At 45.6% G+C, this 15,693-nt stretch overlaps 1 protein-coding gene across 1 annotated transcript in view; it reads left to right on the top strand.

The window, feature by feature from the left end:
* The window catches only part of LOC149859560 (uncharacterized), a 197,853-nt gene that overhangs the window by 91,752 nt on the left and 90,408 nt on the right, over positions 1–15,693 (top strand). Inside the window, 2 exon segments of the mRNA XM_090057903.1 lie at positions 4,848–4,889; positions 4,891–4,980. Of these exon segments, the coding sequence (XP_089914029.1) occupies positions 4,848–4,889; positions 4,891–4,980 (132 nt within the window).

Genomic DNA, 15,693 nt, shown 5'->3' with positions numbered 1-15,693 from the left:
GGAAAGAAGAGTTTGGGCCAAATTTTGAAAAATGAGGAACCCTAGAGCTTTTTGCAAAACTCTGCATGTGATTACATGTTTAATTTGCATGCAGTTATCACAGCCTTGCCAATTCTCATGATTATTTTTTCCAAGTCTCATAAATACTTAGTGGGTTCTTTCCCCCCATTCCAGCCAGATAACCAGTCAGACAAATGATTATGCAAATCAAGTTCCCTGCTTCTATTTGCGTATAAACTGACTTTGGCAAAAATGGACTGAGTGAAGCCACCTCAGTCTGGAAGTGAACATGGTAGAAAATAGAGGGTTTCATAGTTTCATAGTAGCTAGGGTCAGAAGGGACCTGAACAGATTATCTAGCCTGACCCACTGCCACAGGCAGGAATGAATGCTGGGTTCACAAGACCCCAGGTAAGTGATCATCTAACCTCCTTTTTGAATTTGCCCAAGGTAGGGGTGAGGACCACTTCCTTAGGAAGTTGGTTCCAGATTCTAGCTATCCTAACTATAAAATATTGCCTCCTGATCTCTAACCTAAACCTGTTCTCCATCAGCTTATTACCATTGTTCCTCGTCACCCCAGGTGGTGCTGGGGAGAAAAGGGCTCTACCTATTTGCTGTTGATCTCCCCTGATGAGTTTGTAGGCAGCCACCAGGTCCCCCCTCAGCCTCCTCTTGCTGAGGCTGAACGGTTCAGGTCCCTCAGTCTCTCCTCATAGGGCCTGTCCTGCTGCCCTCTTACCAAGTGGGTGGCCCTCCTCTGAACCCTCTCCAGGCTGGTCACATCCTTTTTAAAGTGCGGTGCCCAGTACTGGATGCAGTACTCCAATTGCAGCCTGACCAATGTTGCATAGAGGGGAAGTATCACCTCTCTGGACGGGCTTGAGATGCACCTTTGGATGCATGACAAGGTATGGCTGGCCTTGCTGGCTGCAGTCTGGGATTGGCGACTCATGTTCATCTTGGAGTCAATAATGACTCCAAGATCTTTTCCGCCTCTGTGCTCTCAAGAGGGGAACTCCCCAGCCTGTGTATATATGCTGTGGATTCCTTCTCCCAAGGTGCAACACCCTGCATTTGTCTACGTTGAACTCCATCCTATTCTCATCTGCCCACTTTTGTAGTCTGTCTAAATCTAGTTGCAGCCTCTCTCTCCCCTCAAGTGTGCCCATCTCACTCCACATCTTAGCATCATCAGCAGACTTGGACAATGTGCTTTCAACCTCCTTGTCCAAGTTGCTGATGAAGATGTTAAACAGTGTGGGCCCGAGGACTGAGCCCTGGGGGACCCCACTGCTCACATCACGCCAGGTTGAGTACAGCCCATCCACCACTACTCTCTGGGTGCACCCCATCAGCCAGTTTTTTACCCATCCAACTCTGTAAGCATCAATGCCACAGCCGCTTAATTTATCCATGAGAATGGGGTGAGAGAAAGTGTAAAAGGCCTTCTTAAAGTCTAGAAAGACTACATCCATGGTGACACCATCATACAAGCATTTAGTTACCTGGTCATAAAATTGCCTCTGAGCATGATCTCCCCTGCTGGCCCCCCACAGATGTGCTCCTTGATGATTTTCTCCAAGGTCTTCCTGAGGACTGAGGTGAGGCTTACGGGCCTATAGTTACTTGGGACCTCCTTCCTCCCTTTCTTAAAAATGGGGACCACATTAACTAGTTTCCAATCTCCTGGCACCTGGTCAGATGACCACGAATGCTCATACAGCCAGGCCAAGGGCTCTGCAATGACCCCTGCCAGCTGCCACAACACCCTTGGGTGGAGGGCATCTGGACCTGCAGTTTTAAAAATGTCCAGCCCTTCCAGAAGATCCCTAACTAACTCTGCACTGACCTGAGGCCTGTCAGAGCTTTCCCCGAGATTGTTCCTACCTCTGGTAGGAGAGATGTCCCACTCGGAGCAGCCCCTTCCCCCGGTGAAGCTAGTTTAAAGCCCGCCATATGAGATCAGCCAACCTAGCAGAAAAAATAAGTTTGCCCTCGGTGGAGAGATGAAGCCCATCTCACCCCAGCATGCCCTCCATACAGAAATATGGGTCATGGTCAAAAAACCCAAAGTCAGCCTTGTAGCATCAGCTCTGAAACCGCCAGTTAACTACATCAAAGCAGGCCTCGTGACGCCTATCCCATCCACTTACCAGGAGGAAAATACCACCTGACCACCCATCTTCTTGAGTTTGTGTCCCAAGGCCTTGTTGTCTTCTATGATGTTGTCCGGCTTGCCCTTGGATGCATCATTTGTCCCCACATGGACCACAACCAGTAGGTAGTAGTCAGAGGGCTTGATGATTTTCAGGATGGTCTCCATGATGTCCCGAATCCTCGCTCTGGGCATACAGCACACCTGCCATGACCAGGGCTCAGCGCGACAGATTGGACCATCAGTTCCCCTCAGCATGGAGTCCCCAATGACCAGAACTTTACGTCTCCTCCTCCTCGGGGTCTGCCTCTTCTCAGCCTGCATTGTAGGTCAAGCAGCATCAATGACTCTGGGGATCTGCTCTTCTGCCTTCTCCTCCAGGGGAGCCAGGGCCGCATACCTGTTCCCAAGGGGTGTCTGGGGAGCAGACACAGCAGTTGTACGAGCTGCCCTGACCTTGACAGGAACCTGCCGCCACCAGTTCGTTGGACATTTTGCATGCAGGGTCTCTCCAGTGGATTCCTGGCCCTGCAGAGAATGGAAATACCAATCAATTTCATCATCCTCTGCCCAGATCCCTCACAACATGCTCACCTCAGCCTGGAGCTCTGCCACCTGCCCCTCCAGAGCCTGAAGAAGCACACAAGAGGGGCAGGTGGAGGAGTCACCAGACCTCAGCCCCACCCCCAGGGACCCCACCCAACTGCCCCCACAGATTGGGGGGAGGTGGTCACGAGGCCCCCTGAGGGCTTCATCTGGGTGGCAGCTTCAGAGGAGCCCCGGAAGGGCGGCACCATTGGGGGAGGGCCCCTGGCAGCACTATGAGTCCTCACCATGGCTCGCAGATAGTCCTTACCTCTCCTTATTGGTGGAGCCTCCTCCCTCCTAAGGAAGACTCTCTCACTGCCCTACCTGCTTCCACCTGCACGAACGCGGGCGCACCCTTACAGAGCGCGCCTGTTTGCACGTGCGGCTTGGGCACGCAGCTGCCTGCCCAGCTCAGCAAAGTTGGATCCAGGGGCTTCCCCTCCAGATCCTCTGCAGCTGCTCTGGCTCCTGCCCCACCTACCTTCGGAGGATCAGCTGCTGCTGCCCCCGCCGCTGGTCCTCAGCCTCCACCGCTGCTGGTAAGTTGCAGGGGGGCACACGTAGTGAGAGCCCCCACGTGTGCCCACTCAGCCTCCTCTCACTCCCTCAGCTCCCAACTGCTTTGGGGTTCTGGAGCAATTCCAGATCTTCCTGGGATGAGTCATAGTGAAGAGAACAAGAGGGTGAACTCCTTTCCACTGCTGCATGTGGCAGCCCCAGAGGTGCTGGAGAACTGCAGCACTTTCCAGTAGAAACATAAAAGTGACTCCAAATTAGTAGAGCAAGTCGCTCAGAAATTAAGAGACTATTAGGATCCTTGCAGAATGTTCCTTAGCAAAAGTCTCTCTACTCTTTTCTGCAAGGATGCCTTCAAAAACATGGTCAGTGCCTGGGCAGTGTGCTACTCGTTTTTTTTCATTACTTCCCTATTTTTCTTTCGTGTTTTCATATGTGGTCTCTCACTTAACTTGTAAGCTCTTTGCAGCAGAGCTCTTCTTTCTGCTCTTTTTTAATTTGCTGCTGGCACTGAAGAGTTTTGATCCATGAATTGGTCATCTCCCTGCTTTCATAATACATATAGGTAAGGGATATAAAGATGCATTTTCTTCACAAAAATCTAGTCGCCCAACCTGTACAGACTGCAAAGTCATGAATTTTGAAAATTAACAGATGGCCACTGTGATAAGCATGCCTGCAAATTAGTCATGCAGACTAGCCTCACAGCTATAAATTGTTTTGCTTTTACTATTCTGAACTATTCCTAAAAAGAAATGCTTGTGTCATAGCTTTTAAAGTTAGGCTGGAAACTCTGAATTCTGTGTCCAGAGAGTAGACGTGGAAATGTGGGGGTGGTGTGTTTCTTGGACTTAAGGGGCAGGACGATTCTTCCCTCACCCCTGAATTCCTTTAAACAATCTATCCCCACTTTCTGAATAGTCAGTTAACTGAGAATATGTTCCTTCCCCCAGTTCCCTATTCCTTCCTATTTCTTCTTCTGTATAATTTCGTGGTCTGTAAATCATTTGCCTACTGTATCATGCTATTTATTCTGTTCTCCATGCTGAAATCTTTATATGGTTCCTCTAGTGCTACAGCCCAGCAGAATTAAAACAACAACAATCCAGAGCTGCTGTTTGAAGTTACTGGCGTTGTTTAGCCTGAATGTAGGGCTCAATGTTAAGTGTGAACTCTTGTGCTGGAATGTATATGGATCTGTTCATCTATAAACATCAAAAATATTTTAAAGCAAACAGCCTTGCTGGTTTGACTGCGTACAGGAAATAAAATCATAAGTGTGGGAGGGCATCTGCCCTGTGCCTTGGACTCTGGGAGATTAATTTCGTGCTTCATATTAGAAGGATTACTAAAGATTTTTTACACAATAAATTGCCTCTTTTGGGGTGGGGGAAGTTAGATATCAGCTGCTGGAAGGAATGGAGTGTGGTCATGGGAGTTCTCATGCATTATTCATCACAGGCTTCTTTCATTGGGATCAGCTGGAGGAAGTAGTTAGTCTAGTTTGAGCTACACTAGTGTTGTACTTAGGGGGCTTATAAAAGCCCAGGCAAGTACAGTACCAACTCTTTCTCTTCATCTGCAGGCAAATGTAGGGCAGTCAGCAGCTCTGCTTGCACAGTTCCTGGCTCTTTAGTCTGGATAACAGGAGTCATGCAACAAGGGGAACCCACTCTAAGGATACACACATGCATTCGTGCTGGAAAATGAAGCTTCAGGTAGGAGAATGCCTTGTCAGCAGAGTGTCTTGGTTTATAATTTGCTGTAGGGATGCCATTAATCTTTGCAGAACAAATATGTGTGTAAGGTAGGGCATTCTATCAAGAGGGCCTACTGTCGAGACTCTTCATTAGTGAGCTACATCAACAGTCCTTTTCAGTGTGATACTTTGCTCCATTCTAATTATGAAACTGCCTTTAAAACAAACACTCCTCTCCCTCCCCCCCCAAACCAGCAACCCTCCCTGGATCTGTCCTAGCATTCTTCTTAATCTAGTAATCCTTAAAGCAAAAGGGAGGAGAGAGCATGTCTGCTCTCTAACACTTATGTGTTCATCTCAATTATAATAGCGCTGTTTTTATCAACATTAAAATGTGTGTGTTTTAACATTAAGATCCTGCTAGAATATAATTGAGTGTGAAAAACTCCAAGTTCCAATTATGCGTCTCAATGTGCAGCTGTACAAGCCTGCAAAATCTCATTTTAATTCATCTTTATTTTCTGAATAAAGATGCTGGCTGAATAGTTCAGCCTTAGAGAAGGGGATTTACAAAACCTTCCAGAACAATAACAAAGGGTCTTTGTTCTATTTGTGAAGGTTTATTTGCACTTCTATGTGTTTGTTTTGGGGTGGGGGCAGTTTTTGTGTGGGAGGGGAACACTGGCATGCTCTTGCCAAATGAAATTACAGTTGAACATTGCCATTTGCTTTGTGTGTTTTGTTAAGTATGGATGCTGTCCCTAGCTGTTAACTTCCCTGATGGTTTAAAAAAAGATGGGCTGCTTGAAAAATCAAACTTGAAATAGGAAATGGTCTATGTTAGCCCATTAGGACAAAATGGTGTGTTCTAACGTGCAGATGCATGTCGGTTTTTTCTATTGTTTGTTTTTGGTAGCTTTCGGTCCAATCCAGGGTTTAGGAAACGTGCATTACTGGTGGAAGCAGAAATTGTCAGCTTTATGTGAAATCCCCGAGGAGAAGATTAATGATCACGTGCTGTTGCTGAAGCTTAAACATACACTGTATGCCCGTATGCTGCCTTCCAAGATTACTTGCTCACATTGTATAAATTGTATGCGTAGAATGCTTTATTGACACATTTGTTCTTCTTTTTTTAATTCAGATTTTGCTTATGGTTTAAGAGACTTGCAGGTTTTAATGAGACATAACTTCAGTATTTTTCACCATTGCGAGTGTTTGGGGAATCCTAAAATGACTTAATTACCGCTCACTTTGTTTTCTTTACGTCTTTAAAGTTCTTGTGGAACAAATTAATCAAGAATACAGTGTTATCTTATCTGTCCCTTGCATTTTACAGCTGCATTAGTATTTGTTATAAAATATGCACGTAGTGAGATTAATGTGTTTTTATAAACTATATGTTGGAATATTAGTTCTATAACAAAATATGGTGTTTGAAATTTGGACTCGTCTGATAACTGATTTTGCTCAGATTTTTAGTTAGCTAGATTTGGACTTCTAAGATCAAAATGTAAAAGGCTTTTATTTAAACATTGCAACATGTGGTTGCATCCAGAATCACTGGAAGTCCAGTGTGAGGGCAGAAATGCTGAGTTTCTGAAAGATTTTGTCTATTTTGAGCGAGTTGGGGAATTCTTCCACTATTGTTGCGACACCCATGCAACAAAATAGGGACGCTAGTGTAGTGAGGATCCACGTAATTTTACCACTGTCACTGCTAATCGTGTTCATATTGGGTCTAGATGACAGGATGGTTCAAACCAGAGCTACACCCATTGGTGAAAGAATTCCCTAAAATCCTCAGGATATACCAGGAGTTGGATATCTGGAAAGGTTGTAATATCTATGATAGTCAAATCTGGTTATTTGCCAGAGGAAGCAATTTTGTTTTTATTCAGTCTGTTCAAAACTCTTGTGATTTAAAAATAGGTTTTAATCTTAAAACATGAAAAACCCAACTGCCTTAGATAGACTTTGGAAGAAGAAAGTTGTTCAAAGCTTTTGCACATTTGCGTCTTCAGTTAAGGGCTGTGATAGAGATGCATGTTTGAAAGGAGTGCTCAGTGGGTTTTCCGGCAGAAACAAGGAAGATGAGGCTGGGCATTCTTGATGTCTTTAAAAAGCAGTAAAAAAGAGAGAGGCCACAAATCCAATTTTCTTCCATCTCCTTACTGGTCATTGTGAACAGAGACTGAGTTGATACAATATCAGAGAATGATACTCCTATGTTGAGTTCAAACTAACGTAAATTTTCCAAGAGTTGTCATACAGTTTGATAATCTGATTTATCCTATTGTATTAACACTTTGGAGTAGAAGATGAAGATTCCCATCAAGAACAGTCAAGAATACATAGAAAATATCAACTATTTGTAGTACTACATGTAAAGCAATACTAGGAAGCAATGCAACACTGCAATGGAAAGTAGAAAGCATATGCTAAATACTGCATTAAAAAGTGAATGGATCTGTTATACTAAAATGGATCTTTGGTATAAGGTGACACTTGTCTGATCACTGCTAAGTTTAAGTGAGGGATTTCAATTACAAGCTTCTAAACCCCAGGAAAAATAGAGTTAATTAAGGGGCTAAAAATCTCTAAATTGACTTTGGCATCCCAAGCCTTGGAGAAACTTTTTATTTTCCTATTCGTAGGTAAATAACACTCACAAATGTAGAGTTAAAGGTAAAAGAATATATTTTCACCTCTGAAATGTGTTGCTTGCGTGAACACCCAGAATGGAATGTGCGTATCTTTCAAGCATTCCAGCTCAGTGACTTTTTTTGCCCTAGCAGCACCAACACATGGTGCATGCATGCCATGCCTCTTCTCATGGTCCATACCAAGGACATAAAGGACAATGTCCATACCCCACTCCTCAGTTTCTCAGAACTGCCTTAGCTTGTGTGGGAGCTTCTGCTATCTTAACTCAGACTGTGTTTGGCCTACAGCTGTCTTCAGAACCAGACTTTTTTCTTTTGCACTCTCACTTACATGTTTAACTCTTTACGTTTCTCTCTCTTGGTCTCCATTTCTTGTTCTTGAGACCACAGGGTCCTCTGGACCTATGTCACATGGTTTATGTAGCTGAATGATGTTCCTTCTCTCCCACCTCCCCCTTGATCCTGGAGTGCTGGACTCTGTAGGGTGCAGAACTTTGAGAGGAATTAATTCCCTATGAAGAAAGCGACCTTTTCATCAGCACCAGGAAAGCCCTCTTCCTGACGGCAGACCTAAGGGTAGTTCTGGAGGAAGATGAAGATAAGAGAGAAAGAAAGAGGGTTTTCTCTTCCCTCCTGTTCCTAGACTCTGCAGACCCATATGGATTCTAATGAAGCTTAGCAGCAGCTCCCCATTCTGATTATCCCATTTCTACAGTGCCTAGGAAGTACAGAGTTAAGTACCTACATTCTTCAGCTTTTACCTTTGCCACCCAGCTGTTGCATATTGAACAACACAGGTTTTGGCCTTAGAGCATCTATATTCTACTGAAACTGGTGGACCTCAGCAGCTTCTTGTCACCCTGTCTTGCCTACTCTACCAAAGCTGCTGTCTCTCTAGCAGTGTCTCCTCAATTCACAACTTTCAGCAATCTAATGATTTAGCTAGAACTAGAGGTTCCCCCTGTTCTCCTTTCCTGCCGCTAGTCATGGATTAGTTATTCCTCTTGGGTGTGAGTCCAGCCCAGAAACCACAGCTAGTTCCAGGTCTCGTGGCACTTCATGTGGAGGTCTCATCAGACTTTTCCTTTGACTCCTTGCACCAGTAGGTACACGTGCACAACTGAACAGGAGTCTACTGCAGAATACTGCTTAGACTGATTTGTGTATTTGGAATATCATTTTGCTTGTTGTAGTGAAGTGACAAGTTTACCTGTTGTTAATGTCTTGATGGTGTTCTTGTGCTGGGTGTGACTAGCTGTCATGAGATTGCCTAGGTCACCTTTCTAAAAGCAGGCAGAGGGGCTAGCTCAGTACTGGGAGTACAAATGTCATCAGACAACATATCAACATATTTCTTCCCATTTTACATTTTGTAGAAAATTTTTAAAATCCTGTCCATTACTTCTGCCTGGTGCTTAAACCGACAGAGATTGGCAACCAGAACAGTAGCCAGAACAGTCAAGCTTTTTCCAGGACAGAAGTTTAAATTTTTGAAGGCCTTGCTTGGCAGTGTAAGGTTGTTATCCAAAGCAAAGTTGAGTTCTAAGTTATACCAAAATCTATGGGTAGGGTGCTTTAAAGACTTAATTGTAATATGAGCTTTTATAACTAATTTTTAAGTTGTTGCTACACTTATAATTTAATACTTTCTTGATCAAATATTTGTCTTCAGTTGGATATGCAAAATTCAGGTTTTTGCTGAAACAGAATTCAGTATACTCAGTTTCATTTTTTCAAAATCTTAGGTTCTAGCCTATGTATTTATTATATGGTAGGGTCAGATATTTTGGAAACTGAATTAAGGGACCATTTTAAGGGTGCAGGAACAGGCTATCATGATGCAAAGAAAGGATAGGGAGGGCAAAACTATTCAATGAAATTAAACTCAAAAAGGAATCTTGCAAAAGTGGAAAATTGTCCACATTATTAGGGACACGTGTAAAAATATGGCTAAGGCAGGAGCTGAGATGCAGCTAGCAAGAGATGTGAAAGGCAACAATAAAACTTTCTACAAGTATGTCAGAAGGAAGAGAAAGATCAAGAGGTAAGACCTTTACTGAACTTGGAGGGCAATCTAATGGATGATGCAAAGAAGGCTGAACTACTTAATACCTTTTTTACTTCAGTCTTCATGAGTAAGGTCAGTAATCAGACACTGAGTACAGTTAGCAGCAAGAATGGCGGGGAGATGAGCAGCCTAGAGTAGGGAAAGAACAGTTCAGAGATTACGTGGAGCAACTGAATATTTTCAAGTCAGCAATATTGGACAAGATGCATTCTAGAAATTGGCTGAAATAATTGCAGAGGCATTGGCAATTTTCTCTTTGAAAACTCATGGAGCTTAAATTAGGGTGTTAGACAACTGAAGGAGGGCAAATACAGCGTCCATCTATAAAAAGCAGAAGAAGATAGATCAGGGGAATTACAAATTGGTCAGTCTGAACATGAAACTTGGAAAGGTTATAGAGCTTGTCATCAAGGAAACAAATTTTAAATACCTATAGGCTAACAAGGTGATGAGGAACAGCCAGTGTGGATTTGCCAAGAACAGGTTGCTTGATCAGCTTGTTTTTCTTCCATGGACGGGCTTTGTGAATGGGGAGAAAACAGTGGAGATGACTTGTACTTCAGTTTTCAGTAAGGCTTTCAACATTGTCTCCTGTGACATTCTCATTTGTAGGCCAAGGAAATAATGTACTGTACTGTATGTAAGGTTTAATTTCTTCATTTAATGATAGAGGATGGGACTGAGTGCACAGATTACAAATTTGCATGCAAGACTAAGCTTAATTGAGTTGTAGACACTTTGAAGGGTAGGATTAGGATTCAGAAAGGTTCAATGTCTAGTTGGCAGTTGGTATCAAGTAGAGTTCCCCAGGTTCGGTCTTGGGGCCAGTTTTGTTCAATATCTTCATCAATAATCTTCTAGAAGATGATGGAGTGCACCTTTAGCAAGTTAGCAGTTGACACCAAACTGGAAGAAGGGTAGAGTTAGGATTCAGAGAGACCGCAACGAATTGGAGGATTGAACCAAAAGAAACCTCATGAGCAGGGATCCAGGTTTTCAGTTTCCCACAGAAAAGCAGATTAAACCATGGGTTTTACCCTTTACCAGAGGCAAACGTGGATTTCTCATTTTACCAGAGAAACCCGCAGTTTTGCAGTGAGCTCCCTGCAGGCTGACAGGGAGGGAGCAGGAGGAGGGCAACCAGGCGGATGATGCCATGTGCATGTATGGCCCCAGGCAGCCCGAAGGCAGCTTCTGTAGGTAAGTTAGGGGGGAAGAGGGGGATTGAGTCCTTGGGGGACTTCTTGGGGCCTACTTGCCTTTGGCCCGCCCACCTGTTTCTGTGTTAACTGCCCATCTTTCCTGCCATGCCTCATTGGTATCTAATTAATGATCTTAATTAGGCAGGAGGCTGCCCATTTCTTGCCCCGATGCCAGGGGGTGCTGTCTGCAGGTCCGTTCCTTCCCTACACCGCAGCCCAAGCCTCGCAGATGGCATCCACTGTAGTCAACATCCCTGGCCCCACTCTGGGCCCCATAATCCTTCAGTTTGAACCCCACCTGGATCCTTCCACTCAAGCGGCCTACTCTGTCTTAATAGCTCCCTGAGCTGTTCCCCCTTATGAGTGTGGTCCCCCCAGGATCTTTGGCTTCATGGGCCCTGGCCTCACCTCCAGGCCAGTTGGAACCCACCCACACCTGGCAGGCTGCAGTTTTAGGTCATACCCAGGACCAGGAGCCTCCAGACCATCCCGTACATCTCCTGCCCTTACCTCCAGGATGTTCCAAGCAGCCTTGCAGCCAGGCAATGTTGCTGCCTGCCTGCCTGCCAGCAGTGAACTGTTTGGTTTATATAGGCAGCCAAGGATCTAAAATGGCTGCTGCAATCAAACACCTCCTGTCTGGGCAGGAACCAACAGTGACCTGCCATGGTCCCCTGTAAGGAGGGAGCTGGGTAAGACTGGGATGGCTGCCCAGCTGGGCGGTGCTTGGAGCTTGGGGCCTGAGGCTGCAATGCATGGTTGCAGGGCCCCAGTGGGGAGCAGGATGGGGCCGTGGGTAGATCATCTGTGGGAGGGGGAGGACTGGCTCCCCGCTGCCACATGCATGCCTGAGGGGTGGGGGGGGGCCCCACGCCCCCCAGATCTGTATGCAGGGCAGGCACAGGCTGTGAGCTCAGGCTTCCATCCTGCTTCCTTCCCCCAGGGCCTCTGCAGCCCACCAGGCATAACCCCACATGGCAGGGAAGAGCAGAGCCACACTGGGATCTCCTTGCTGCTGTGAGTTCCACGCTGCCCTGGCAACATCTGCAGTGAGAGCAGCAGCATGGAGTTGCGCCCCTCAAACCAGTGGTGCATGCAGGGGGCATGTCACTAGGGCAGTGCAGAGCTTGCAGCAGCAAGGAGATCCCCACACAGCTCCACTATTTCCTGCCATGCTGAGTAGCACCTGCTGGGCTGTGGAGGCTCCAGGGGAGGGAAGCAGGGTGGGAGCCTGAGCCAGCAGCCTGCACCTGTCCCATGTCCAGATCTGGGGGGCGCAGGTCCCTCCTGCCCCTTGGGAGTGGGTGTGGTGATGGGGAGCCCCTCTCCCCAAGCCTACAGCAGGGGGGAGTGGGGGCAGGGGGCTGTGGACCAAGTCTGTAGCCCTGGCAGCTGGGGGCCCCCTCTGGCAGGGCAGGGGGAGCAGGGTCTGTGGGTGCAAGGCAAGCAAGGCTGTTGGGGAAAAGTGAAGGGCACCAGCAGGTCTGTGGGGGCTGTGAGGGGCTTTCATTTTAATCATAGATTTGGTGGGTTTTATTAGAGAATTTGCAAACTTCTTTTTTCTGGGAAAACCAGGATCCCTGCTCATGAGGTTCAATAAGAAGTACGAAGTCCTGCACTTAGGATGGGCAATCCCGTCCACCAAGACAAGCTCTGGATTGACTGGCTAAGCAGCAGCTCTGCAGAAAAGGACCTGGGGGTTCCAGTGGACTATAAGCTGAATGAGTCAATATTGTACCATTGTTGCCAATAAGGCTAATGGCATACAGGGCTGCATTAGTAGGAATGTTGCCAGCAGATAGAGGGGAATAATCACTTCCCTCAATTTGGCACTGATGAGGCCACATTTGGAGTACTGTATGCAGTTTTGGATCCTTCCACTGACACCCCGTTCCCTCCCCCCCCCCCGACAAATTGGAGAGAGTTAAGTGGAGGGCAGAGGGCAGTTCAAATGGCTAGTTGGCTGGGGCACATAACTGAGGAGAGGCTGAGGGAACTGGGCTTATCTTGTCTGGAGAAGAGGAGACTGAGTTGGATTTAATTGCAACCTTCAGCTACTGGAACAGTGGTTGCAAAGAGGATGGAGCTAGACTGTTCTCAGTGGTGGGAGATGACAGAACAAGGAGCAATGGTTGCAAGTAGCAGCAAAGGAAGCTTATGTTAGATACTGGGGGGAAATGTTCTCCCTAGGAGGGTAGTAAAGCACTGGAACAGCTTACCCAGAGAGGCTGTGGGATCTCCATCCTTGGGAGTATTTAAGACCTGGCTAGACAAAGCCCTGGCTGGGATGATCTAGCTGGGGATGGTCCTGCTTTGAGCAGGGGGTTGGACTAGATGACCTCCAGATGTCCATTCCAACCCTAGTTTTCTGTGATAAACTGGAAAATGAATTAAATTAAATGAAATTCAGTAAGGACTAGTATGAAGTACTGCCCTATAGGACAGAACAATCACACGCACAAATACAAGTTGGACCTTGACTGGCTAGGCTGCACTACAGTAGAAAGAAGGACCTGGGAGTTATAATAGGCTGCAATCTGAATGAGTCAAAAGTGCTCCTTTCAGGGTCGGGTAGGGGAGAGCATCAATAGCTTACTAGGCTGCATTAATAGGAGTGTCACTTGCAAATCAAGGCAAGTAATTATGTGCCTTATCTCAACACTGGGAAAATCTCATTTGTGTCCAGTTTGGGGAATCACTCTTCAAGAAAGATGTGGACAAGTTAGAAAGAATCCAGGGAAGAGCAATAAATGTTATTAGAGGCCTGGGAACTGTGGTTCATGTGAAAGGACTGAAAGAACTATCCTGCCCATGTCATTTGTTTATAAAACTGTAAGCACTTCGAGAACTTTGAAGGTGTTTGCACTGTGCAGTAGAGCTTGTGCCTCTATTATAATAAAAATATTTAAGTCCTATGTGTGTTCACACCTTCCTTTCTACCTGATATTACATTTGGTAGCTTGTAGAGTTGCAAAATGCCTTAGTTTCACACATGGCTTGTGGTTCTCGTAAATTCAGGTTTCACAACAAGATGGAGAAAACTGGTAAGTAGGTTGAAGCAAGTTGAAGAAATAGCAGTGACTCTCATCCTCTTATCGAGGGAGTGTGGGGCTTGCCATTTGTGGCCCCCCAAGGTGTGACCCAAAAGAGGAGGAGGGGGTGAAATCTCTCTTTACTCCCCTGCCACGACTTTATCATAAAGAAAAAATGTATATAAAAGGGAGGCTCTGAAATTATATGTTCACCACCCTCTCAGCAAGAGGTACTTTGTGGGTGTATTTCTTGAGGCTCCACCTCCCCTACACCTCTTTCATATGCCAACCATGTTGCTAAGTCAGTGGTGTGCTTGTGTTTTGTGATTAAAATAGCAATTTTCATACCTGAGTATTTTTCTTCTTCTGTCCCTTTTTGGGGCATTTAGTATAGAGCAACTACAGTACTGGCAAAGTCCCACCATTCTCTATTATTCATGACTTAGAGCAGTTCTTAGCTAGTGGTTGGACAAGTATTATCACAGTCTTTACTTATCTGATTCTTAAGCATATAAATGAACTTGCAAACCGAACAAGAAAATGCGTCTGTCAAACTACAGTCTGGCACTATGCAAGGTTCAGCTCACATGACTGGTACTACTGTCATCAAAAAAACAAACAAACAAACAAAAAAAAAACCCCTCATGGCTTGCTTCCTTTTGGGACAAAGACTTTTCTGAGTCGTCTTCAATGAGTTCTTGGAGGCGAAGCTCCAGAGCCTCTCTTCCTTGTCTCACTGGAGCTTAGGGCTCTCTCCAGCTTCTCTGTGTGGCTCAATAGCACATGCTCAAGGATGGGTTAGAGCATGGGGGCTTTCTCAGCTGCCTCAGTCTTGCTTCAGTTCCCGGCTATCTCCTGCCATCACCGTTGCCCAGCTTTCCTCCATCTCTGGGTGCTTCCTAAATACATCGCTCCCTGCATGTCTACCCATGTGCAGCACGTACGTTTAAAACACTGTGGGAGTGGCGCATGCTGCTCTAAGGACTCTATTCTGGACCCTGCTCATCAGTAGCCCTACCTAGGCTACTCTCCCTCTGTGTTTGTGGGCAATTCAGGCAGAGCCCACTATGTTCCCCTGGCGGGCAGGTCATTAATTGCCCAGCCTGGCAACACCATTGAAGATTCCTGTTGAACAGTTGTGTTTTATAATCTGATCTCAGAATGCTTTTCTTCCCTGCCCTCCTCCTCCTTCCAGGCATGGGTCTTGCTGCAGTTATCTGCATTTCCCTTGCCTTGATTACACCACTGCAACATGCTTTGCTTGGGGTTACAGCTCAATGTACGGCTTCATTCTAAAAAGTGACTGTGGAAATACCATGATAGGGCTCAAGGTTTGTTATGTGGTGACAATTTCTAGATTAAAAGAGTTTGGTTTATAAATTTAAAGTGGGCCTTTTCTAACCGCAAGACGAGCAAACTTTAGTCTTTGGCAGGACAGTATCTGCGTTTTTAGTAAATTAAGCATGACTTAGATACAGGGGTTTTTTACGAACTTTTTTGATATTTGCGAAGATAACTTTTTAGTCATTTTGAAAAAAGACATGAGGATAGCAGTGCAATTAAGAGATGAAGATCTTCAGAGAAATTCCTTTGGTTAGTACAGAACAGCTGACATTATGCTAATGGTGTTCTCCTGGCCGTGTTATGAAACAACTACCTGACATTACATTTTCGTTTCTAAATCTGAGATCTTGGCAGGTGAAATCTCTGGTTAAGTAGATCTTTATGACCTCATGTTTTGTCCAGGAATTTGCTTAAGCTTGA

Source organism: Crocodylus siamensis, chromosome 7 (assembly GCF_052110815.1).
Source record: "Crocodylus siamensis isolate JL-2025a chromosome 7, ASM5211081v1, whole genome shotgun sequence".
NCBI lineage: Eukaryota > Metazoa > Chordata > Crocodylia > Crocodylidae > Crocodylus > Crocodylus siamensis.
Note: the sequence above shows the minus strand (reverse complement) of the source record. Positions and strands in the feature narration are given on the sequence as shown.